At 51.9% G+C, this 26,805-nt stretch overlaps 1 protein-coding gene across 10 annotated transcripts in view; it reads right to left on the minus strand.

Moving 5' to 3' along the window:
- SH3PXD2A (SH3 and PX domains 2A) overlaps window positions 1-26,805 on the minus strand; it is a 241,257-nt gene that overhangs the window by 54,640 nt on the left and 159,812 nt on the right. For 4 of the 10 annotated variants that reach the window (XM_053583133.1, XM_053583137.1, XM_053583132.1 and 1 more), the window contains 2 exons: window positions 13,806-13,850; window positions 6,942-7,073 (listed from right to left, as the gene is read on the minus strand). In XM_053583133.1, the coding sequence (XP_053439108.1) occupies window positions 6,942-7,073; window positions 13,806-13,850 (177 nt within the window). Of the gene's footprint in view, window positions 1-6,941; window positions 7,074-13,787; window positions 13,946-26,805 lie in introns of those variants that run through there. The other 6 variants (XM_053583135.1, XM_053583134.1, XM_053583139.1 and 3 more) reach the window with 3 other exon arrangements.

Here is a 26,805-nt window from a genome sequence, read left to right on the forward strand (position 1 = left end):
CTGTTTGTCCCCCAAAAGGGAAGGCAGCCAGGTGTTGCCCTGAGGCTGAGGCTGAGATGAGTGGCTGTCATCATTCTGGCACCTCAGCTGAATTTCCAAGGCTACATAAGCCACCCCTGACACTACCACTCAACCATCTTTTGCTCAGGAATGACTGGAAAATGGTCTTGAAGGAGTATGGGAGGCGGTAGGGCTGCAGAGTCAATGTCAGGCCGCCTCTCCAGCAGGAGCAGAATGGAGGCGTGGCAGAGAGAGCACCCCTGCCTGCTGCCCCACCCGGCCGCCTGGCAGCTGGCTCCACAGGTGGCTGGCAGCGCTCAGTGCTGACAAGCCCTTGGATGCCTCCCTGACAACATCCCCTGCAGATCTAGCTGGAGGGAAGTACTATTTGCAGAGCCGCCAGCCCCGCCATGCCTTCCCTTGCCACCCTCTTCCCACAGCAGGGTGGCCTGCCCATCCTTATCAGGGGCTCCCTGCTCACCAGCTTTCCCAGCCCATGTTTGCCACCCCTGCTGCCCAGCTCCTTTTCTTCTGCTTTGTGGCCTCAGCCCCACTGCCCCCAGGCCCTCTCTGCTGATCTAACCCTGCATTCTCCAAGTCCAACTTGGTGCCTCCTATTCCCTAAAAAACCTTCCCCTAGATGCCAGTCCTCAGCCCTGCCTCTCAGCTCTGCGCCATGCAACAGAGCCACTGAGGGATTCTCAGAGCCTGCTGTGTCCCAGGTTTGCTTCTCCTCTCCCTAGCCTTGCGCAAAAGCCCCCAGTCCCATGAGGCTCCTGCTCTTGGGTCACCAGTAGAACCTGCCTTCTGTCTCTTAACTCTTCTTCCTGTTACAAGCTGGGTCCAGAAAAGCTACTAAAGTAAGCACTCAGGGTTGGGGGCAACTCTGGCCCCAGAATGGTCTGTCCTGGCTTCACTGGTTTACACTAAACTCCCTGCTACCATCCCCACTCCCTGACCTCAGGGTTGAGAGATTGCTCACACCCCAAATATAGTCCATTCTGCAGCCAGGTGGGAAAACTGGCCCCCTGTGGGCCTCAGCTGCTCTGCCTCAGTCCAGTGGTGTCGCTAGTGGCTATCATATATTGAGCACTTACTGTGTTCCAGGCCTGCTACTAGCACTGAATTCCTTTTGAATGAGCACATACGTTACTTCTACAGCTGTGGGTACAATTACCCTATTTCAGAGGTAAGGAAACTGACGCTTAGAGGACCCAAGAAACTTTCCCAGATTAACCACAGAAAGTCACTAAATCAAGATTAAAAGTAGGCTTATTTGGGCCAGGCACAATGGCTCATGCCTGTAGCACTTCAGGAAGCTGAGGCGGAGGATCAAGACCAGCCTGGACAACACACTAAGAACCTGTCTGTGAGATTGCATGCCGCAGCTCACACCTGTAATCCTAGCACTAGAGAAGGCCCAGGCAGGAGGACCACTTGAGGTCAGGAATTTGAGACCAGCTTAAACGAAAGCAAGACCTCATCACTACTAAAAACAAAAAAGAAAAAAAACAACCATGATGGCCTGCCTGGAGGCTGAGGCATGGGGATCACTTGGGCCCAGGAGTTTGAGGCTGTAGGGAGCTATGATGATGCCACGGCACTGTAGCCCAGTGACAAGAGTGAGACTCTGCCTCAAAACAAAAAGCAGGCTTGTCTAATGTAAAGTCCGTGTTCCTAATTGCTAAGCTATCCTGCAATCTCATTGTTCAAACAATCCCCAACCTTGGGTAAATAAAGCTGGGCTGAAGGACCCAAGGCTGGACTAGAATGCCCACTTCTGGCCCCCTTCCCTCCAGCCAATTCCACAAAGTGGATACAGCTGCACACTGGAGATGGTCTTAGACCAGAATGGACCCGACTGATGAGACTGATAGACCAGGAACACACATGTGCCGCATGCAGGAAGAGAAAGGCTGTCAGAGAGCAAGGCTTTCTGATGGCTGGGACAGTACCTCATGGGCCAGCCACCACCTCTGTGGGGATTATCACATCAGAATGGAAACTGGTTCATTGGAACCAAACTCTTTTTTTTTTTTTTGAGACAGAGCCTCACTTGGTCATCCTTGGTAGAGTGCTGTGGTGTCTTAGCTCACAGCAACCTCTAACTCTTGGTGCAACCAAATTCTTAAAAGGCTGTTGCAGAGATAAGAGTATTAGTGTCCCTTATCTGGAATGCACACTGCAATAAGCCTGCCTTCCTAGAAACAGCCTATCCTATCTTTATTGCGACACCTCTTTTCTAGGAGCAGGGTAGAAGTCTGAATTAGTAATCAGGTGCTTCCTTAGTAAGCACAGAACATAAGCAAAAGACATAAGATATAAATAAAATCCATTAAGACAAAGGAAAAAGTCTGTAAACTATCCCTGCCTCACAGTACATTCTATCCCTTAAGTGCCCAGAGGGTTTACAGCAATTAGATTCCCAATTATTAGCACAGGGCCTGAGACAGAAGAAGTTTTCAAGAACTGTGAAATAAAGGAGTGAATAAGTGAATGAATACTACTTAAAGTGCATTTCTCCCTTAGCCCCCTGGGTACATTATCACTACTCCCTTTTACCCAACAGAAAACAAACTGATTTCTACTTCTATCAGTGTAGCCTTAGAACTTAAACCCAACATTGGATTCCAGATTCTTTGCCTTCTCCACTACACATACAATTAAAAGTAAAATAGTTGTAGCCATCATGATTTTTGGTATTTTTCCCCACCTCTCAATGTTTGTTTCCCTACTTCCACCAACAGCCACTGACGAAGAGTTTCCTTAGGTAGCCATGTTTATATGCTGTGATGCTGTTCTTGGACACAGCTGATTGGACCAACGTGGAACACCTGATCTATGGTCTGTCAATCCATTGGCTGGCCAGGAACGAATCAGATTCAAACTTCAAATCTGGATCTCATGGGATCAGAGGACATAGTCAATTGTTGGTAGCTCTCTTAACTGAAAAGTCATGCAGATTCTATTCCTGACAAAACACCACCATGCAAATAAGATGCTGCCATGAGTAGGAAGGCTGGTCTGCAGTCAGGAGAAGCTGTTCTTTAAATCTGCCTGGTACCCAGAGAGCCCAAGTAGCTGCTATGGCTTGTGGTCACTTTCTGTGGCTCCCAGCCCCAGCCTCCAAAGCCTGCATTTACTTCTTGCCCTTAAGTTCAGTAAGATTTTCCTATATCCTTTCAATAATCTCTTGAGAAAGTCTAAGTGAATTTCTGTCCTCTGCTCACAACTCAATTGCGGCCAAAGCACTGGAGGGAGAGAAGATTCTCAAACTTTCCCCAAGGCTCAGTTTTCTTGCCTGTAAAATAAGATGCACCAGAGGAGCTCAAAATTCCTTGCTTCCAAGGAAGTTTAAGAACTCCCAGTGTTTCGTGCTGATGCCAGGAAATAAGCAAAGTCTCAGGGAAGGAAAGTTGAGTCAGGAAAAATTCTGTTGACTCATCTCCCCACTTCCTCCCCTGGCCTGTAGTCCTGAGAAGGAAACAATGTTGGAAAGTTGGAGGCAGCTTTGCTTAACACACCGATCAGAGTGACCAGGACACCAACATCACTGCTCTGTCAGAAATTAGACCCAATTATGCCTGCAGGAGAGTAAAGGTAATGTGGTCTTTGAGGCACAAGAATGTCCTACAAAGAAGGTTCTGAGGCACTGCTGCTTACATCAAGGATGGCGGGGTTTCCAAAGACAACAACAATGGCTACTGCATGCCCTGGTGTGGCATGCTGGGTGCAGAGCTACCAAAGCTATGGAATCTTTCTGCTCTATGTGCCCTTGTTGATCAACGGAGAAAAAGTCCTTTTCCCAGGCCAAATGCTTGATGGAAACTGCTTGTCCGAAAGCCACATGGTTCCGATTTGGGTTTCTTTAACTTCTGTTCCCTGGGATAGGCTTATCCTCAGTGCTAGGTATGCTCCTCAGATACTCTTAGCTGTTGCCTGCCCCCAAGTTCTAATTAACATGAATTACCTTGGGAGGGATATAGAAGTATCCTTCCACAAGGATGTTTCGAGAGCTCTGCAGTCATCTGGATCAGCTGTGTCCCTCTTCAACCCCCAGCATCACCAGCTTGGGTTTCTACACACCTCCCACCTGGCCTTTGTTAAGGCGAAATCTCCACTCTCGGATTCTAAGGAGACTGTTTAATCTTTAGCCTGTTTCTTCAGCCACAAAATGGTTAAAGTTCTTTCTACCACATGGAGGTTCCACGATCCCCGAAGAGTGATACATGAGAACTGTGTGGACTGGCACTTGGTGTCTACTGCTTACAGACTTGGAATCACCTTCCTGGCACATCCCTTTAGACCAATGAGAACACAGAGCCGTTGTGATAAGCAGGCAGAGCCAGAGATGTCTGGATCACTCTACAGACATGCTATTTGAAGGACTGCAGCCAAGTGAGAGGAGACACAGGCAGAATCCTGGAATCCAGTGGGCAAGGAGGTGAGGATAGTGCTGAATGGGGCTGTGGCCTAGAAATGCAAATGCCTCAACACACTCACCCTGTCCCAGGGTCAAAGGCATCACAATTGGGTCTTTGTTTTAGAGTTCAGAAGCCTCACTCACCACTCTCTCCAAAGCCAGCTTGCAGGATGCACAACATGCCTCCTCTTCCCCACTCCCCCACCATCAGCCTCCAGTTTCCTTGATCAGAAACCACCCTCCCAAGGATCTGCAGTCTGGCTCTCTTCCCTTCCCCCCTCCACCCACTAGTTTCTCTGGTTAAACTCCTGGTTTCTGATAGCAATAGATGAGTGGGTTTGCACAGGCAACCACAGCACTCCAGGTCCCTCCGCAGTAAAGATACTCAACCCCCAGAGAAGTAGGAAAGCTATGTTCACATCCGTGATTTACCCAGCCGTGAAGTTCAGACCTAGGAAAGGTTCAAGGAGATCATTTACTATAGCCCCTGCTTCCAAGCAGGTCACCTCCATCTTATAGAAGGGATAACTAAGGCCCAGAGAAGTTAAGGGATCTGAAGCTACCCAGCCAGCGAGTGGTAGGCAGAATCCTGCTTCTAAGAACAGAGCTCCCTCAAATGGTCTGTGTGCCAGACTGGGCAGCTCTGGCCACAGGTAGTGAGGGGGAGCCAGGGGACCTGGGCACCTCACACAGTCATCAGGAGGTATTCAGGATGGCATTGTCTCCACACCTTTTTCAAGCCTCACACAGACTCCCACTTTTTCAAAGCTCTCCTTCCCCCACTCCTGGACAAGACTCCAAGTATTCCCTGGGTCCCAGATACGGGACAGAGAAAGCACCCAGGTCCTTGGAATCATACAGCCTCAAAGCAGGATGGACTTCTTTTCATATGTTGTCTCCTCCTCAGCCATCCTGGCCCGTGGCTGTCCCCCAAAGACATGGGGGGCTCACTACCTCCTGCTGCCCAAGGGTTGTACAGCTATGGAGGTGAGACAGGGCAACTAAGGTGGCAGGAGATTCTGAAAAGAACTGACCTTATGCTTTCCTGGTGCAAATTCCAGAACAAACATCTCCCTAACCTGGGACCTAACATATCACCATCAGAGATTCCTTCTTTGAGTTTCAAAGGTGCCCAGGGGTTCCAGAGCTAGACCCTCACGACATTGCCAGCTTCCTTCGGGGGCAAAGGGGTAGAGCTGTTAGCATGACAAAGACTGGGGGCAAAATTGTGCAGGAAGAAGATCAGTGTGTCCACCTGGGACATGCCTCTGCCAGCTGGGGACTGTCTCTGCTAACTACCTTAGTGATGACTCCAGACACAAAGGCAGAGCCTGACTTGAGATGCTAGACTCAGAAGGGCTGAGTCGGGTCTACAATGGCACCACAGCCCTATTCTCCTGAGCCCACCTCCCCCAGGAGGCCTACTAGGATTTCCTCAGTGCCCCTGCAGGTCCTTGTCGTTTAGAGGCATAGGAATCAAGAACCCAGAAATACCCTAGTTCTGCACAACCTCAGGAGACTTGCTTCCCCTCGATCTCTCTGGGCCTCAGTTACTCTGTCTATAGAATGGGCACCATGGTCCTTTAGTTTGCCTTCCTTTTAGGGGTCAAAATACTGGAAGGGGACAAAGTGGGACAAGGAGAGAAGAACAGGCCCCTTCCCTCTGGAAGTATCCACCAAATGGTCCAGGGAGGCTCCTGTACACAGGGCCCTTCCCCACAGCAAATCAAAACCCAAACAAAACACCCCAGGAGCCAATTCAAGTCTTAGCAGGCTGTGGGGTAAATCACTGTGGCTGTCCTGAACACAAGTCCTTTCTCCACCTGCTATGACTCCTGCTGGCAAGGACATCAATGCACTTTGGTCCACTCGGCAAAAACTGTGGGACCAGCACCCCCTGGGCAGCTGTCAACACAGTCTTTATGTCAGCTGTAGGACCCTCTCTGGCATGGGGATCTGACTTTATCCCCTGCCTGGGCCTTGGCCTCCTGCTGCAGGAGCCAATCACCTCACCATCCAGACACTCACCACCTCTGCCAGGCCTGGCCCTTCCTCAAACAACTCCCTGGGGTTCTGGGGACCCTGGATCCCATGGTGGTGTTATGGCCTGCCTTCCTTACCAGCTGGCTGGATTCTCCTGCCCCTGCCTGGACCCAGGCTTGGAACGGCCCCAGCAAAGGAAGCTATTGCCCCTGTGTACCAGGTGAGCTGAAAGCTGCCTTGGAGGGCGTGGGGACCCCCGAGCAGAGAATGCACGGCGTACCTGTGTCTGCTACCCTGGCCTTGCATTAACACAAGCCGGTTAATTACCCGGGCAGGGGAGACATTCTTCCACCACCAGGCAAACTGCTGGCCTGCAGCCCAAACCAACAGGGGAAACTTCAGCCTCCTCAGCCCTCTCCCTGCCAGATGGAAATAACGTATAGCTGCAGAGGTGGGGGAGGAGGAATGAACAAAAACCAGCCTGGCCGAGGAGCCAGGCCGGAGCCGAGTGGACAACCACTGGCCAGGCACTCACCACTTTCGTTCTTCTCAATGACGTCCACCACCTCCCCCGCCTGGAGGCTCAGCTCCGAGTTCTCCTGCTTCTTATAGTTGGACACCACCACGTACTGTTCCAGGATCATGGGCTCGGCGTTGGCGTCGGCACCTGGCGAGGGCAGAAAGCACGCGGTGAGCCAGCGGCCAGCCATGGCCCCACGGCCGAGGCGCCCCCTGTCCATCGGCCTCCTTGGGGGAGGCTGCTCCGTCGCCAGCGCCGCTCCAAGGGGCAGCCCGCAGCCGGGGCTTGCAGCTCGCTGGGCCCCAAAGACAGGCCATATAGCAAGGCCCCACACCGGCCCGCTACACTGCGGGGACCGGGGGACATGGGAGCCAGGGGGCTGGGGAGGGGACAGTGGAGGAGGGGAGGAGAGAGGCAGAGGCGGAGGTTGAGGCTGAGAGAACTTAGGAGAAGGTTCTGCGGATGGGTTAGTCACAGCCCAGCATGAGGGCGTCTGCGGAGAGGCCTGGGGCCCATGTGGTCTCTCCAGACTCTTGGGCCAGCAGGGTTGTGAGGGAAGGGCCACGGACAGGAGGGCAGCCCATGAGGGCTGAGGTCAGAGTGCAGGAGGGAGAAGAAGAACAGGCAAGGAGGAGGCTCCTGCCTCGACCCTCAGCCCTGCAAAGCAAGAGAGAAAAGGCAGCCCTGCTCCCTCAGGCGGGAGAGGGAGAGGCACGCAGGAGAGAACTTCTCCACGGCCCAGGCCCAGGCCCAGGCAAGGAGTCAAGGGTTTGAGGCCGCCAATCACTGGGGCTTACTCGCAACCCTTAAATAGAAACACATGAGACCCGTCGAATGAGGAGCCGGGGGTGGAGGCAGAGGAGGGGAGGGGAGGAGGTAGGGGAGGGGAGGAGGCCCAGACTGTTTACTTGAAATCCAAGAAGAAAGTCCCAGAGCCAGCCCGCCCCCTGCCAGCTTTTCCTCAAGTTCAGCTGTCCCTGCCCTGGGGCTCACTGAGGCGCTGCCAGGAGCCCAGGGCTGGGCCCCCAAACCCCATGCAGGCCCCAGGTTCCCAGCAGCAAGCAGTTTCTCTGTCCACCTCAGCCACTGGGCCAGTGCAACATTTGTTAAGAAAGCATCAAGCTGGAAGGTGGACAGGCTGGGTGCCCATTTCAGCTCACTAGCTATGTGGCATCAGACAACAGCTTGACAACTAAGATATTGCATGCCTTCCTGCCTAAAAGGATCCACAAACCAGGGACAGAGTAGTCACCTCCTACAGGAAGCCTCCCTAGACTACCTCAGCCCAAAGGAAATTCCTAGTATACTTCTACAACTGTTCATCTGCCAATCTCCTTGAAGGATGGGGATTCCACTACCAGCCTGGCTACAGAAATGGTGGGGGTCTCTAGGTGCCACACAGTCCCACTATTGCTTCAGACTGCAGTCACATTCCCTGCACACCCAAGCCTGACCTGGCAAATGTTATGTGCCAGGCACATTTACTGCCCCATGTGTCCTCACAAACCCCCTCTTATCTTCTCTTTTTATAAAAGACTAATCAGAGACCAAGAGAGGGCATGAAACACACCCCAGCTCCCACAGCTGGGATGGAGAACCAAATTCACTCAGTATTTTTTTAGGTTCAAGGCCATCTGTCTTTCCGTTACAGAACAACCGCCACTGATTTCTGTTTCCATTCATCTCATCCTTCTAGCACAGTGATTCTCAACTTGGTAGCACAGAATCACCTGGGGAGCTTTTAATGTTCTGGAAAGTCAGGCTTAATTAGTCTGGGGCTCAGACACAAGTGTTTTCTGGACACCTGCTTTGTGCCCCCATCATGCACCAGGACTAAGAAGCACTGCTTAGATCTTCGAGTCCTTCTGTGGGGAGGCTCCATCCACCTTAGGGCAGGGGGCAATTGCACAGAATGGGAGGCCCATGGGAGGCCCTCCTTCGAGGGAGAAAGAAGCCCACTGACCCCAGCAGTTTCTTCCCATGAGGTATGGGCTCTGCAAGTCCAACCAAGCCCTTCGGAGACTCAGAAGGGACTCTGTCCCAGTTGAGGCATACCACATGGATTCGCACATGCATAATCCCAGGCAGCCCCTCCAAAGCCAGGATTGTATTTCAGGCAGAAATGCAAACAACAGCTGGGCAGCAGGGCCCGCCTGGCCTCTGCACTCCGATGCAGCCGGCTTCTGGGCCTGCCCCTGCCAGCTGGGCAGAGCAGCAGTGGGCACTGCACTGCCTGCCTCCCACTGTGCCCCTGAGCCATGCCTTGGCCTGGCCTGGTGCACTGGGTATGGAGCCTCCAGGGCCAACAGCCTCTTTTAAGTGCACCCAACAGGAAAAGGGAAGCCTCTGCTCTGTGGGTTGGGGGCCTCCCTGACCAGTCTAGGGGATGAGAAAAGTGGGAAAGGAAGACTTAAGATACAAACACAAGAGAGGAATTCCATAGCAGGTTAGGCCTTCCAAGTCCTGAGTGTACGCAGATCACAGGAATGACACCAGCAAGCCTTCAGGAGCACTTAGTGGGCAGCAGTGCCGTGCCAGGCTGTGCATGTCAGCACTGACACATGTCATCTTCACAACAGCTCTACATGGCAGGCCCTGCTGCAGCCCCATCTTACACAGTGGCAAGCTGAGGAATTGCGAGCAAGCAATTCTTTTTAAAATTTCAGATTAATGTGAGGGTACAACTAGGTTACAGTGTTTGCATTTGTTAGGTAGAGTCCCTCTTGTAGTTCTGTCCCTCATCCAAGAGGTATGTTGTATACCCTTACATTGTGCCCATTAGGTGGGAGCACACCAACCCCCGCTTCCCTAGGGGGCATGTATTAGATTGTCATATTAGTACTAAGCACATGGGATACCTGCTTTTCCATTATTGTGATACTTTCCTAAGAAGAATGTGTTTCAACTCCATCCAGGTTAATACAAAAGATGTAAAGTCTCCATCTTTTTTATGGTTGAATAGTATTCCATGGTGTACGTGTGTGTGTGTGTGTGTGTGTGTGTGTGTGTGTATACCAGTTTGTTAATCCACTCCTGGGTGGATGGGCATTTAGGTTGTTTCCAAATCTTGGCATTTGTAAATTGAGCAAGAGCAAGCAATTTTCCTAAGATCACACAGGTGGGATTAAACCAAGGCCGTCTGACACCATCTCTTGTCATCTCACCTTCCTCCCTGTACATAGCCTTGGCCGGCCCCTGGTACCTGGTCTCCAGGGAAGGGCCCTGCCTCATCATATCCCCCAGATACCTGGCACACCGTTGGTGCTTAATAAAGACTATACTATGGGTTTCTTGTTGGCTCTTACCACCTCTATGGACCAGACCACAGTGCCTACTTGGTGGAGAGCACTCAGTGAATGTTTGTGAAATGAATGAGTAAAACAAATGAACCGGCAGATGGCTGAACAGAGTGATTCGCTGGTTTGTGGAATCAGTGCGCACAATCCAGGCAGGGTCTCACCTCTGAAATATGGGAAAAGTTGGTGCCTAAACTCCAAACGAGAAAGGGGTGGCGGGGGAACAGAGGTAAGGAGGAGTGGGGACGTCGGGGTTTGTGGCTGGAAGATGCTAGAGGATGAGGAGGTGCCGCGAGCGGGGAACCATCAGCTCATTTCAATCCAAGCCAAGAAAATCTGAGGCAAGATTTCAAAGTGGAGGAAAATCCACACACCCACACCCCCTGCCCCCACAGCCTTCTTGGAAAATTGGCCTGACAGGCTGGGACACAGGTAGAAAAGTTAAGAAAACGCTCTCCAGGCCTTAGAGAGCATGGACAGGCTGCGGCACTTCTTCTACTCCAAAGGTTATGGGATGGATACAAAGACAGGCACTGTCCTTCGGGGTCCTCCACGCCTCCCCCAGCACATGCAGGCTCCCAGCTCGCTCCTCTGGCAGCCTCCTCTTAGGGGGTTGCCTGCCCGGGCAGGCGGGAGCTGGGAGCAGGTATTGAGATGAGAAACCACTGGGCAGGCGGTGGGTGGTGATGTCATCCCACAGAGGCTGCTGTGGATCCCCTCCCAGCCAAAGCTGGAGAACTGGGGGCAGGAGAATTCTGCCAGAGGAAGGGAGGGGGCAGTGGCCTCTTGTCTTTAGATGAGAAGGACTTGGCAGCAACATGGAGAAGGGGTGTCCCCCTTCTAGATAGTAGAGCCTCTCTCAGGTTGGAAGAGGACTTTACATAAGTCCTGTCCAGGGGCAGACTCTGCTTTATTAGAGCCCCTAGCTGGAAGCCTGGGGGGCCCCTGGACCCCTAAATCACCCTTGCCTCATACCTGCATTCCTCCAACTACCACCTGGAAAGAACCCTGGCTCCTGCCTGATTCTGCCTGCCAACTTAAACTTCTAAACTAGGCTTTTGCTAAGTCAGTCCTCCTGCTCTAACACCTTCTATGGCTCCTTGTTGCCTGTAGGATAAAAGCCAAATTCAAGCTCAGTCTTTCTTGCCAATCTAAGCTCCCCACAATCCCAGACACTCTGCCCCCACCATTCTATGCAAGAATCATGATTCAATACATGTGTACTGAGCACCCACTATGTGCCAACAATTCTGTTCTGCGCAGGTTGTTACTTTCCAAGCATTTGCTTTAGCTGTTGGCCCCTGCCAGGAATGCCTTCCCTTTCTCTCTCTACCAATCTCAATTCTCCCCATGCGGTCTTCTTCTCCAGGAGGCCCTCTGATCACTGCAGCCAGAGTGCTCGCTCCTAGTGGGCATTTCTCCCCAACCAGACCATGTGCTTTAGATGGTCACCCTGATTGACAGCTGATGCCCCAGGACTGTTGTCATAAGGTAAGACAACAGATATAATGGTGACCTGAGATTCATGATGCAAAAGCTTAGAATTAGAGTCTAAGGGTCAGAGGTCCAGCTGCTAACCTCTCTGAGCTTTAGCTTCCTCATCTGTAAATAGGAACAGTAACAGTTTCTACACAGTATCTACCTCCTGGGATTGTTCTAAGCATAGAACAAAGTGACTGGGGTTAAAGCCCTATGTAAACTGCAGGCAGTTGTTAACAAAGCAAACAGAGAGAATGGGAGATCTGGGGAGGAGCTGGAGGTTTTGGCTCTTCTGCACCTTCAGAACCAGCAGGAAGCTCAGGGTAAGGGCTACAGGCCCTGAGAAGGTGGGGCAAGGACCCCCGGCCGTGTCCCTGCAGTATGTCTCCCCCATAACCCATTCCAGGCAGCCAGTGGGGACTTGCTGGTTGGAGAGAGCCAGGTCAGAGCGCCCTGTGCCCACTCTGGAGTAGATGCCAGGGTTAGATGCTGACTTCCCTTATCTCAATGATCTCTCCCATCAGCCCCTTACCTCAAGTCTCCTGTCTCATGGAACTCTCCAACATTCCAGATAGAGAAACCAAGGCCCAGAGAGATCTGGCAATTTGCCTGAGACTCCCGCCCTGGACTCCCAGTCTGGCTGGGTTTCCCCTCGGCCCACACGGCCTCCCCTGGGGCCTCTTGCTTCAAGCAATAGGGCTCATCCTGAGAAGCCAGGCCCTATGGTGGCCTCTGCTCCAGGCTCCAGGCTCCCTGTGACCCCCTAACCCTGGCACCTCACCAAAGTCCCTCTGGCCCTTCACAACTGGCTCCTCCCAGGCCGGACTGAGCCTGCTGGCCTCTCAGCTATACGTTTGGTGAATAAAATGTATTGCTGTGGGCCAAGTGGGCTCGGGCTCACTGGCCTGTGGAGAGGGGAAAAAGGGACAGGAGCCCAGTGATTAGCTCAGGCCCAGGCCCTCAGCACAAGGAACACTGGGAGGATGTCTGCAGGGGAGGGGGTCTGCACTCCCACCCTCTGCCTTCTCTTCCCCTCTGGATCCCTCCCAGGACAACCCCCTCCCATTCCCTGCTCACAGCTGTGGTGGGCAGGGCAGGGCCTTAGGCTCTTACCCCCAGAGATGCCCCCCCCACTCCCATCAACCCCCGACCCTCTGGCTTGTTCCCTAACCCCCAGGCCTGAACCTCTGCTCTCAAGTTTGGGGCTGGAGGGGTGGGGATGGGTAACACTCTCAGGAATAGAGGGGGTCCCTAAAGACCCTTCTGGAAGTTCCATCTCTTTCCCAACCATCTTCTTCTAGGAGCTGAAAATCTTGTGGTCCTGCTTTTTCTGCCACTGTACAGTAAGACTAAAGGCTAAAGGCAAGCTTCTGACCCCTGGTCCAGCTCTTCCTGGACACAGGCCAAGGCTCAAGTCTCCAAGGACCATCTCGGCCAGGCAGGCCAAAGCCCTGTGGCCAGAGGCAGCGCCAAGCTCTGGACTACTAGAGAATGGGGGCTGTGACCCACCGTCAGTCACAGTCACAGGACTGCCCCAGCCCTGCCCCAAATCTCCAGTCCCCAGTGAGATCACTGGAAACCAGTCTTGGGCATCTGGGACCATAGCACTGTGCTTTGGTTTAAATGCCTGAAATGAGTTGAATCCTGTTTTTTTGGCCTATCTCGCTGGGACAGCTGGCTGAGATAAGCTGCAGCTGATGAGATGGGAGCCCCACCAGCACCCGAGCCCTTGGTGTGTGCAAGGCTCCTCATGAAGTAGCATGACATCCCCTGGGGAGGTAACACAGCCACCCTGAGGCAGCACAGCCAGGACATGGCAGAGCTGGGATTCAAACCCATACACTCTGGGTCCAGAGCACATGTACTCACACACTGTGCTGCGTGGTTATCAGCCCTCAAAGGGCTCCAGGACTGGATCTGAAAACCAAGGTCAACCAGGGAGGCAGCAGGCACAGTCAGTGGAAGATACCCAGCTTGCCAATAAAGGGCCACTACACATCATGAGGAAACATGCAGAAAGCTGCTGTGGGCGCCAGCTCCCACGAACACATGCCTGGAACACACATGTTCACATGCATGCACTCACGTGGACACCGGGCAGTACCTGTCACGTCCTTCTTGGGAGACTCAGCCCAGCTGGAGAGCCACACTTCCGAGTGCCCGAGAGCAAGCAGCAGCAGGAGAAGAGAAGCAGAGGAGAGAACCGTTAGGCAGGCAGGAGATCCGCAGCGAGTGGCTGCAGGGGCCGCATTCGGGCCGGCCACGGGCGGAAGGCGGAGGAGGGAGGGGAGTGATTTCCTGGTCCTGGGCTGGCTGTTGGGTGTGGGCCTCTATGATTACAGAGGCACTGGGACACAGCGGGCTGGGACAGGGATAATGAGGTGTCTGCTGAAACGCAGGAATCCTCTGCAGCAGAGAATCCTACACAACCCCCTCCTTGGAACGGGGCCCATGGGTTATCATGGCCTGCAAAAGGCAGCCTGATCCCTCCTCTCTGGCCATGTGGGTGGCTGGCCCCACAGGGCCTGAAGGTTCCATGATCCTCAAAAGCCAGCAGGCTCAGGGGCCTGGACCTGGAACCTCAAATATCAGGGTTGGAGTACCCAAGGCCAGTCTCCCTGATGTCCTGTCCAGCTTTTGCCATAGCCCCATGCACTAAGGAAGACAGGCCCTAGCAGAATGGAAGGGAGCACCATTTTAGGGTCTCACTGCCCAACCCCAACCCAGAAGGATGGGGACCTTTTGTGACCAGAAGAGATGAGAACTCTATTCTAAGCTCAGACAGTAGTGTCTCATCTGGGCCTCAATTTCCCTATGAAATGGGGTTAAAAGTTGTCCTCCTGCTAAAAGGGAGGACAGCAAAATCAGAGCACCATAAAGAACACATGATTATAAGATGTGATACCATCAACACCATAACGAGGCAGAAAGCTCCTGGTCTAATCAATGGTGTGTACATTCTAGAATATAAGACAGACACCACACAAAGAACACTGACATGGTCTATCGATAGTGGAAGACAGAGGAGGGAGGGGAGTGCTCACTCATTCTCCACAGCAATTCCATAAGGTAGGTATGCATTTTCAGCCACACTTTCTGTGGGAGGAGTCTTTCAGATAGGAGAGGCAACGGCCCCAAACCCCAATGACTGAGAAACAGAACTAGTCTGATGCATCCCAAGACTGCTGCTTTCTCTGCTGGGCTACTCACCACCTCTGAAGTAGTCTCAGTGGGGACAATTACAGGACATGTTGAACTGTAAAATCTGGGAGACAAACCCTTGCACCCTCCTGCCCCCCCAGTGCTGTCCAAGAGAGCAGTGTGGCCTATTCACAGTCACAGCAAACATTTATAACAGCTTTTACTCTCTGCTAAAGGCCGGTGCTGAGCACTTTACATATAGTAACTTGTATGTTACAACAAACTGACAATGATAGGTACTATTATTTCCTCCACTTTGTAGATGAAGAAAGTAGACCAGAGAGGTTAAACAACTTGCCCCATGTCACGCAGCTAGTATCATGTCCATTTTTGCAGGGACACTGGCCACCAAAGCATGATGTCATTCCCTATTTATTTAAAGTACTTAACTCTCTCCCTTGCTCAGCAAGCACTCCCAGTTGCAGGCTCCCCATGGGGAACCAAGAAACCTGGTGCTGCCAGTTCTCTTTGTAAACCAGAAGAGTGGGGCTCTGGAGGAGAGGTTTGGTAAGGCATCAGGAGTCACACTGCTTCAAATCTAAGCTCTACTCCTTTGAGGAAGCTACGTAACCTCTCTGAGCTTCTTCCTGAACTTATAAAAATCTGGTTGAAGTGATATACTTATCTGCTGGGAGTCTGTGAAAGATTAAATGAGATAACACACTGTATATGACAGCACCCAGCACCCTGCCTATACATAGCGGGTACTGGATAATGGCGATCCGCCATTGGCAGTATCTCCTGTGAGTGTGGTTAGCATAAGCCTGGTTCCCTGGATCAGTCAGCTCTGGGGGCACCAGAAAAATCTCGCTTCTGAGGCTGCAAGGAAAAAACTAGGCAGTGTTTGACACTGGATGCAGCAAGAAAATGCTGGCACCCATCAGAGACCCTTCCCCACATTCCCCTTCAGAGACCAGGTTAGCAGGAATTGGAGGTAGACAAACTCATGGAAACATCACCCAGACTCTCTCCCCAGGCCTAGTAGCCAGCAGCTCACTGGCCCAGCCCTCAAGCCCTGGTATGGCTGAGACAAGGGGAACACATCCAGGATCTCCCAGGCTTTAAGCTAGTGTGGCCAAGGAGGTCTGAGGTCAGAACCTGGGGCTTGGCTGCCTGCGGTCCACACCATGCTGAGGCTCCAACTCTCTACTGCTGCACCCCAGAGATGTGGCCACATGGGCTGCCCCCCAGCAAAGCCATGCCAGGCTCCTCCCAGTCCCATCTGATCCTACATAGGCCTGTGCCAACCCAGCTGAGAGATCGTCCACATGTCTCTCCACCTTGGCGTGCTTTACCACTTTGTATACCTTCCTTTTGGGGTTCTTCCTAAGGAAACCTCTCTCAGTGAGCCAAGGGAAGGTATTTTGCTTGGGCCTGGAGAACCCACAAAGCGCTTTTCTGCTAGAACAGGGTCTACACAGACCCCGTGAATAACTATTTTAGGCTTTGGGAAGCAGGTGGTCTCTTCTGAGACTACTCAACTCTCTTCTTGCAGTGCAAAAATAGCCACAGACCACATGTAAAATAGGTGAGCTGTGTTCCAATAAAACTTTATTTACAAAACCACAAGGTGGGCTGGACTCGGCCTGTGGGCAGACAACTGGAGCTCACACAACCCAAGCCTGTCCTCTTCATCCCACACCCCAATAGCAGACCTTCCCATCTTTCTTCCCCAAAGGAAAATGGAAAGCAGACCACAAATAAGACTGCCTTTTTAAAAGTCTTTCAAAAATATGATTCATTTCCCAGTCTCTTGACCTGCAGAATTAATCCAGTTCCATTGTTCCCACTCAAAATCTCCCCCCTTAGGAGTCTCTTCTGTCCAGCCCACCCCAGTAAGCTTTCTCCTGGGGACGGAAGGACCCCTTCTGCCTCCTTACAATGAACAGAGGCCAGCCTCTGGTTCACAAACCCTGCCCTCCAGCTAAGATAGAGAGAAGATTGCTGGCTTAGGGCTGGGAAGACGGGAAGATGGAGAGACAGAGAGATAGCAGAGAGATAGGGAGCAAGAGGCAGGCACAGTCCAATGAGCAGCTGTGACCAACACAAACCAACTGCTTCTTGCCTTCCCTGCAGTCTCTGCCTCCCTCCCCTCTGTGACACGCAACCTAGGGCCCTACAGAGCTGGATCACAGGCCTCCCTGAAAGTAAGAGACATGGGACTTGGAATCTGCACAACTGGTCTAACTGAAAACTAACTGTGTGGCCTGGACAAGTGACTTAACTCCTCAGGGCCTCACATCTGTAAAATTAAGCATTTGGGCCTCTCCATCTCTAAGGTAGTTGTTTGATCTTCTAGGGCTTTCCCAGCAGAAACCTAGTAGTCTCCATAACACAAGTGCACCGCAGCTAAATCGAATCTTTCCAGAGAAACACATTGCCTTTCCAGGGAAAACCACTTGAACGCAGACTCAATGTAAGTAAACCCAAGATCCTAAGTCCAAAAAAGCAGATGGTTCAGGAGGCAGAGAGGTCAGAGATGCAGCAAGAATAAAAGACACCCTGCTTCTTGTGTTCACAACTTAGCTTATTGATGCTAAGGCATTTAGCAAATCTCTGCACCTCTTTCCCTTCTTTTGCAAAGTGGGGTTAAAAATGCCTACCCTGTCTTCTTTGTGGGGTGGAGACTGAAATGGCTTAGGGCTTGTGAAAGGTGCTGGAGGGGGAGGAACTAGGCCTGTAGGACACAAAGGGGAGTGGGTTTTAGGGACATAGCTGGTAGTGAGGGCAATGGTTCCTGGGAGACAGGTGGCATGGGGACAGCTAGCCTTAGTTAGCCCACAGTGCTGGTAATCCCTGCCACGGCCATTCCTCCTGGCTGGTAATACCAGCAAGAAGTAAGCCAAAGATGGTTAGTTAAGGGCACACAGATGCTCAGCCTGACTCTAGACAGGTCCCAGCACAATAATGAAAAATCAAGGCCAGGCACGGTGGCTCACACCTGTAATCCCAGCACTCTGGGAGGCTGAGAAGGGCAGATTGCTTGAGCTCAGGAGTTTAAGAGCAGCCTGGAAAGAGTGAGACCCTGTCTTTACTAAAAATAGAAAAAAACTAGCCAGGCATTGTGATGGGTGTAGTCCCAGCTACTTGGGAGGCTGAGGCAAGAGGATTACTTGAGCCCAGGAATTTGAGTTTGCTATGAGCTATCATGCTATGGCACTCTACCCAGAGTGCACAGAGTGAGACTGTCTCAAAAAATAAATAAAAATAAAATAAACAAAAATTATTTCAAAAATAATGAAAAATCAAAAAGTGGCCAGTTGTAGTGCTCGTGCCTGTAATCCTAGCACTCTGGGAGGCTGAGGTGGGTAGATTGCTGGAACTCACAAGTTCGAGACCAGCCTGAGCAAGAATGAGACCCCCCCCACCTCTACTAAAAATAGAAAAACTAGCTGGGCGTAGTTGTGGGTGCCTGTAGTCCCAGTTAACTCAGGAGGCTGAGGCAGGAGGATCACTCGAGCCCAGGAGCTTGGTGGTGGGTTCAAACCCAGCCCCAGCCAAACTGCAAGAAAAAAATAGCCGGGCGTTTTGGTGGGCGCCTGTAGTCCCAACTACTCGGGAGGCTGAGGCAAGAGAATCACCTAAAGCTCAAGAGCTGGAGGTTGCTGTGAGCTACGATGCCACAGCACTGTACTGAGGGCAACAGAGTGAAACTCTATCTCTAAACAAACGAACAAAAAAAATCAAAATGCAACACTGCAGGGGTTCTTGACTTCAAGGAAGCCTTCCTCACACCCCCTTCCCCCAGGACTACATAAAAACAGGTGGCTAGGCATAGGTTAGAAAAGGACCCTGCAGGTTTATAATAAGGCTTCTTTTAAGCTTAAGTAACTCCAGAGCAGTGAGAACTAGGTTCAATCTACCCAATCTAGTCTCATTCCCTGTTCCAGGAATGCCTCCCCTGTGTAAAGCAAGTCCCACCCATCCAAAGTCATAAATCCGGAGTGGGCTGCATGCCCAGGTGGGAAAGACAGGAATGAACACAAGCAACAGTGCACACCCACAGAGAATGAAGGAGAACCACAGGCCCCCTGGAGGCCAGGGCAGGGTCACTGGCCCCGTTGGCTTCCATAGCCCCTGCCCTGGGCACCTGGGAGGGGTGGAGTGTAGGCCTCTGCCAGGGGCCCAATGGGATGAACACCTGTCATTTCCACGTCCTTCCCTCCTCCAGCATCTCAGTGTGCTGGCACACTCAAGACCTCTCCCTCCCTGCAGCCTTGAACTAGTTTCTGAATAGCTACTGTATCCTAGTCTTTTTCTCTCCTTCCATACAACTCAACTTTGCATAGGCCTGGATTTCTTAGAGTTTCTATAGATTCCATGTTTCTTTTCCTTCCTGACTAGGCTACCAAGAAACTTGGCCAACACTTTCTGCCATCAACTAATTAGGGTCTAACAACTGCTAGTCCCATTATGTCACAGTGGTAGCAGGGGTGGTTGTTGCCATGAGAGCACATCCTTGTTGCAGGCACTGAACTGTCACAGGCACACAGTAGCTCAAATCTTCACGATAGCCCTACAGGTAAAATTCCTTTACAAAGAAGTGTGACCTACATGATATTCACTTTATAGGGCCCGAGACAGGTTGTCATGCTCAGAAGAGCAGAAACAGGCATGACAGTAAAAGTGACATGACTGTCATCTGGGAAAAACAGCATGAATTAGGATGGCCAGGCAGCCTGGCCTATACCCATAATCCTCCACTCTGGGAGGCCAAGACGGGAGGATCAGTTCAGCTCAGGAGGTGGAGACTAGCCTGAGCAACAGTGAGACTCCATCTCCACTAAAAATAGAAAAAAATTAGCTGGGCATTGTCTAGTCCCAGGTACTCAGGAGGCTGAGGCAGGAGGTTTGCTTGAACCCAGAAGTTTGAGGCTACTGTGAGCTAGGGTGAGGGCACAGCCTCTAGACTGGACAACAGAGTACTCTATGGCAGTGGTGCCTGTGGCTCAAGGAGTAGGGCGCTGGCACCATATGCTGGAGGTGGTGGGTTCCAACCCAGCCTCAGCCAAAAACTGGAAAAAATAAACAAACAAACAAACCCAGAGTACTGAGTACTGTACTCTATCGCAAAAAACAAACAAACAAAAAAAAACAAGATGGTCAAGACAGAAAAACAATAGCTCATACATGACTTCAAATCAAAGCTCACCTGGTGGAAGTTTGAACAGTACAGACGTTCATGTACTCTGCTTCACTCTGTGAAGCTTGTTCTCGGGCAAAGAGCAAGCAGCCAGCTTGCCATAGCTATTTAGGGCACAAGAAAATAGCACCCTGGGGGCGCCGGCCCCATATACGGAGGGTGGCAGGTTCAAACACAGCCCTGGCCAAACTGCAACAAAACAAATAGGTGTTGTGGGGGGCGCCTGTAGTCCCACCTACTCGGGAGGCTGAGGCAAGAGAATCACCTAAGCCCAAGAGCTGGAGGTTGCTGTGAGCTGTGATGTCACCCTCTACCAAGGGTGACAAAGTGAGACTCAGTCTCTAAAAAAAAGAAAAAATAGCACCCTGGTACTGGGAGGGGGTGAGTGGTGAATGTTGCTTCAATAGCGGCTCAGCCCCCAAGGCAGTGTAGGCACCCAGGACCCCATGCTTAGATGACCCCTGATGATGGCTTAATGCTCTTCTGTCCTGGGTTTGAAATCATTAATAGTTTATGAACAAGAGGCTCTACCATTTTCATTTTTCATTGGGTTCTGCAAGTTATATAGCTACTTATGCCCCAAGGCCTGAGGGTTCTGGGCACAGACTTCTGAGCCAGATACACAGAAATGCTCATGGAGAAATATGGTAGGGGATTGGCTGCCTGTAGCATGGTGGTTACGGTACCGGCCACATGCACTGAGGCTGGCGAGTTCGAGCCTGGCCTGGGTTAGCTAAATAATGACAACTGCAACAGGAAAATAGCCGGGCGCCTGTAGTACCAGCTACTGAGACAAGAGAATTGCTTAAGCCCAAGAGTTTGAGGTTGCTGGGAGCTGTGATGCCACGGCACTACCGAGGGCAACATAGTGAGGCTCTGTGTCAAAAAAAAAAGAAAAGAAAAAGAAATGTAGTAGGGACTTGGTGCCCGCAGCTCAGTGGCAGAGCTCAGAGTGCAGCTGAGTGCAGAGCTCAGAACCCATGGTCTCCCCACCCAGCACCCTCTGGCCGCCCACGGTGCCTCCGGGGCTGGTGAGTTCGAACCTGGCCCAGGCTTGCTAAATAACAATAACAACTACAACAAAAAAATAGCCAGGTGTTGTGGTGGAGACCTGCAGTCCCAGCTACTTGGGAGGTTGAGGCAAGATATCGCTTGACCCCAAGGGTCTGAGGTTGCTCTGCGCTATGACACTACAGCACTCTACTGAGGGTGACATAATGAGACTCTGTCTCAAAAAAAAAAGAAAAAGAAATGTAGTAGGGATGAACTTTTTTCATGGGTATATTCTCAAAGACAGAAAGCAAATCCTAAATGGAAAGCCAGGTCATGGTTTGTCCCTAGCCCCCCTGCTGAAGCCACATCCTAGGCTTCCGGGTAGTACCCCACAGGCTGGAAGGACCAGGTGAGTGCTCAGGACCAGAGAGAGGAAGACATTTGCTTAAGATGACACAGCAAGTAAATAGTAGAGCTGGGGCTAGAATAATTATATCAGTTCCCACATACCCAAAATTCATGCTAGGCACCTTGCCAAACATTTTATGAGCATTATCTTATTTAATCCTTACAACAACTTGCACTTTACAGATGAGGAAAAGGAGGCTCAGGAAAGTTAAGGCTCTCTCCCCAGGTCCCACAGCAAGGACACAGTGGTGTCAGACTTGAATTAAGGCAGGCTGCGGATGTCATTTTCTGGATCCTCATTTCTTTCTGCTGTGCCTCTCTTTGTAAATGCAGCCATATTGCTATTCCTTTTGCTTCCAGCAAGAAAGGACCTGCCTCCTTTCCCAGCATGCAGAGTACATGTGGGGCAGCCCAACCCAGGGTAGGAATGCACCACCGACCCTCTGGCTGCTAAGCTATGCGGTCAGGGAACAGCCTGTTTCCCTGCTCAGGTGGGGGATGGTGTGGGGGCTGGGCCTGAAGATGCTACACTGCCCTTTAGGGATTAAATCCAAGGGCACCCTTGTAGGACAGGGCTGAAACCAGAAGGGTCAGCCCAACCCACATGGGTGTGGATGAGGAGGCCAAGGACACCCTGGGAATGCTGCAGCTGCCTAGATGGGGCTGCCCTGGCAGGGGGTGGCAGGCAGGTCTGCATTACAGACAGGTGCTGCGGTCAGTCAGAGGCACCGTGGGCGGCCAGAGGGTGCTGGGTGGGGAGGCCATGGGTTCTGAGCTCTGCACTCAGCAGCTGTGGCCCGACCCCACGGCAGGCCCTTGGGCTGTGGCCTCCCCCTCAGTTCTCAGGTTCTCACCTCTCCCCATGCCTAGTGTTTGTGTGCAGAGAAGACACAAACTCAACACTGTTTGGAGTTCCAGGATCCCAGCCATCCTCCTCCCTGGGGTGGTCTGCCTTGGTGGTCCTCCCCCACTTGCTGGGATATCCCCCCTCCACTTCCACCCCCACCAACTCCCCCAGAAGCCCCAGCCAGAGCCAGTATCTGTGTTCACAGAGGCGATACAGAAATGGGCCGACAAAGGAGGATGAAGTCAGCAGGCCCTGGTGTCCAGCCACTAGACTGGCAATCCATCTCCCTTCCCTTGCTGGGTCTCCCTGAGAGCCATGAGTGAGTAATGAAGTCAACAGCAGTGGACTTAAGACAGATATTCCCATCCCAGGACAGCAAAAAGTGGAATGTCTCTTCTTCTCTAGACTGGACTCTTGCCATTGGATTATCAATGAATCAACTGCCAACTATTTAAGGAACATCAACCACATGCCTAGCTGCAGTCCTAGCTGGTTAGGACCAGCTGACTCTTCATTGTTGGTGCATGGCAGACAGGGCACAGATAAGCCTCCCAAGCGTTGCTGTCTGCTCCAGGACTCGTGTAGGTTTAAGGCAGCAGTGTGACTCCCTTATTTACTCCCCTGGCCATTGAGCTGACACAAAAGTACACCCTTCCTTTCTGTGGCTGCCCAGCCCAACAGGAGGCAGGCCGGGGCCCTGTGTGGCAGGGTTGGGGTGGTGTGTTGTCCAAGGCAGGAGATGCCACAGGCCTGAGTCCTGTAGCCTAAAGTGTGTAACTGGTCCTACCTCTGGGGCAGGGCTCCCAGTGCTTCAGCAGACACTCGGCTCGATGCTGCCACCCACTGGTGCAGGACAGCGTGGGGATGGGGTCGGGGGCTAGGGGAGATTCATTCCTAAATTGAGGTTGAGGACACCTGCTTTTCCAGGTCTGCCCATCTCCTTCATCTTTCCCAGGGCAGGATATCTTTGTATTGTTCACTGACCATTTCAATTGGCTCCAGAATGTCTGATTAGGGCTATAGTCCTAGCAAGTGTCTGGCACCTAGTAGGTGCTTTATATAAGTTTAGTCATGAGTCTCTCCCGGATCTTTAGTTTCTTCAAGGTCTTAACCTTGTCAGAACCCCACAAACACCTTGAACACAGAAGGTACCCAATTAATCTCCAGTGGCTGAGGAGAGGAGGAATACTCCTTGCTCTCAGGCTCAAAGTTTTCATGGGAAATTGAGGCCCAGCTCATCTTGCTGCCCCAGGGCCTCTTGGCTTCCATAGCTCTACTCTCTCTCTAGTCCAGGCTCTGCCTCCTGATCCACATCCAGGCTGTCTCAAGCCAGGAAGGACCCTAAGCCTGGCTTGTGCTAGACACAATGGCTCCTGGGCAAGTGCCTGAGCCTGGCTGAAAATTCTGAAAGGCTGTTGGCTCTAGCATCTGCTTCAAATCCCTTCAAACAGAGTTTTAAAAAAAATTATCCATAACCAATATGGTCTTCTGGCAAGATGGATGTTGTAGGAAATAGGACTCTGAGCAGGAACAACTCTCTTATCTACACAGTCTGGTGGGAACAGGGCTTGGCAAGGCTCGGTGCAACAACCCCATGGTGTTTTCAGGGGGCCTCTCCTTACCCCACCCCTCTTCTGCTCTGCGTGGGTCTGAACCAATCCCCCCAAGCACTCAGATGCCACGTAAACAGCTGTGCATGCAAGCACGTGGGCGCACACATCACCGCTTGGGAAATCCTCACATCTGGCTCTCACGTGACCATGCTATGCCCAGAAAGCTGCAGCTGAGGGCCTGGAAGACAGGGGAGGGTCAGGAGTGTGCAAGCTCTCTGGGGAGCACAGGATTAACTCTCCAGCTCCCCAGCTCTGGGGCTCTGGCTAACTGAGCTTCTACCCCAGGAAGAGGAGAAAGAAGCCTTGAAGGCATCCCAGGGCTCAGCTGCTCAGACAGCCTGGCCCCAGCTCAGCCCACGAGCGTGGAAAGGTGGGCTACTTCTCTAGGCCTTGCTAGTCTTCATGTGAGCAATGAGAGGCCTGCTCTTGCTCTGTCAGTCCCAGTCAACCATCACTCACTGGGGAGTTCCAGTGGATGGAGACGACTTCCTCAAAGAGGCCACAGTCAGGTATTCCCTGAGCACCTCCCAGCGCCAGACACCTGGCGAGGGGCATGGTCCTGCAATCCTATGGAGTCAAGATTCATGCGTTCCTTTCACTGGCAAGGACAAGTGTCTCCCAGGAGGATGGAGGAAGCCAGAGTTTTCCTAACAACAAGAAAAAGGCTGGAGGGCGGCGCCTGTGGCTCAGTCGGTAAGGCGCCGGCCCCATATACCGAGGGTGGCGGGTTCAGGCCCGGCCCCGGCCAAACTGCAACCAAAAAATAGCCGGGCGTTGTGGCGGGCGCCTGTAGTCCCAGCTACTCGGGAGGCTGAGGCAAGAGAATCGCTTAAGCCCAGGAGTTGGAGGTTGCTGTGAGCTGTGTGAGGCCACGGCACTCTACCGAGGGCCATAAAGTGAGACTCTGTCTCTACAAAAAAAAAAAAAAAAAAAAGAAAAAGGCTGGAAGTCACTCCTGGAGCAAGTCCTCTTCAGCCAGGTGCACGGATTAATTAGAACAATCTTACTGGATGGCATCTCTGCAGCAGAGACACACTTGGGTGCCCTGGGCCATGGAGGAACTGCCATGAGCAGAGGATGTGGCGCACGGGCACAGCTGCTGTGGTGACTCAGCAGGCGTCCTCTGGACAGCGGCTCCCCCTCTTTGCCTGGCTGACCCATTTAAGAACCTCGGCAAACAAGGTGTAGGAAGCCTTGCTCGGCAGCCACAGCAGGTCTGTGTCCCCTGCATAGCTCTTCCCCAGCCCCAGGCAGCAGTGGTGACACGGCACTAAAACTCCTATTTATTTGTCCACCTCCCCCACCTGTCAGGGAGTCCTTTGAGGATAAAGACCTCCGTCTTGTCCATCTTGGTATCACAGACATCTGACCACAGGCCTGCACACTGTAGGTACTCAGATGTTCAGTAGACAAATCTAGAATGCAGCTGTGGCCAGAGCTAGTAACACCAGCCAGAGGTCAGGCAAGAACCACCTAATCCTAGAAGGAAAGTGTGGTACCAATATCCATTCAGAAACCTGCTTCCTATCAGTTCGGCCTCTAAGGGTATCCTCCCTACCCTCTGCGGAAAGAGTGCCCACTAGTGCCCACTGAGCCATAGGCTTGGAGCAGGAGAGCAGCTGAGTCATGAGGATGGCAGGGGAAGGCTCTCCTGATCACAGCTCTGTGCTCACATGCAAATGGGGAATTAAGAGCCACTAGGTTGCAGGGAGGGACTACATATGTCAAGGACCTGACAAGGATAAGTTGTCCCACCCTGACAGATCTCTGATGGGAGATGGTAAAATCAGCACGTTTGCCAGGTTTCCCTGGGGGGGCATTGCCAATGTCCAAAGACAATCTTAGCTTGGCCTCCTGTCACTAGCCTGTTATCACTGCTTTCGAAGACCTCACCCTCTGCCCAGGGACAGTTATGCATTCATCCCTGACCCTGTTACCAATACTCAGAGCTAAGCTGCTCCAGGGCTGAGTTGGGGAGACCCTGGGTCACAGGGAAAAGCAGCCCCAAGAGACCTGAAGGGGCTTCTCCTAAAACACTGCACCCATTAGCCAGAAGCAGCATCAAGGGGGAGGGGCTCACAGAGCTGCCCCTATGAGCAGGGGGAAGTGAAGGGGCTTTCTGACATGCCCCAGTTGTCTTGGTGCAAAACTCTAGTTCTAACATTAACAAAATACATCTTCAAACATGCTGTATGGGTCACATGTAGCAATGACAAGATCCAGGGAGCGAAGCAGCAGAAAGTCAGGGAAAAGTGTGTTTTTCCTGCAAACTTTTTTCTTTTTGAGACAGAGTCTCACTGTGTCATCCCTGGTAGAGTGCCATGGTGTCATAGCTCACAGTGACCTCAAACTTTCAGGACTCAAGCAATTCTCTTGCCTCAGCCTCCCGAGTGCCTGGGACTACAGGTGCCCGCCACAACACCTGGCTATTTTTTTTTTTTAAAGACAGGGGTCTGGCTCTTGCTCAGGCTGGTCTCGAACTCTATGACCTCAGGCAATCCACCCGCCTCAGCCTCCCAGAGTGCTGGGATTACAGGCATGAGCCACCAGGCCCAGCCTTCCTGCAAACTTCTCAAGTTTTACTGAAACTGTGGGGAAAAATTTTTTCTGCCTTCACATTTCAAAATTGACCAATTATAAAAATGCTGCGTGCCAACTAAGTTACACATGCCACTTTTGTTTCTAAACAAAGTAACTTTAGATCAGAAAAAGGTGCTTAAAAAGTAATGCACATTTCCCCCAAATCTTTGTTTTTCCACTGGCTTTGTCATTACTGGAAATGTTGCCTTTTTGTCACATGTCTACAAACCAAGATGCCTAACTGAATCAGGACCAGTTAGTTACTTCCCAGCTGAGGGCCGAGATGGAAAGCATTTCTTGCGTAGACCACAACTTGGGT

The sequence above is a fragment of the Nycticebus coucang genome, chromosome 3 (assembly GCF_027406575.1).
Source record: "Nycticebus coucang isolate mNycCou1 chromosome 3, mNycCou1.pri, whole genome shotgun sequence".
Classification (NCBI taxonomy): domain Eukaryota; kingdom Metazoa; phylum Chordata; class Mammalia; order Primates; family Lorisidae; genus Nycticebus; species Nycticebus coucang.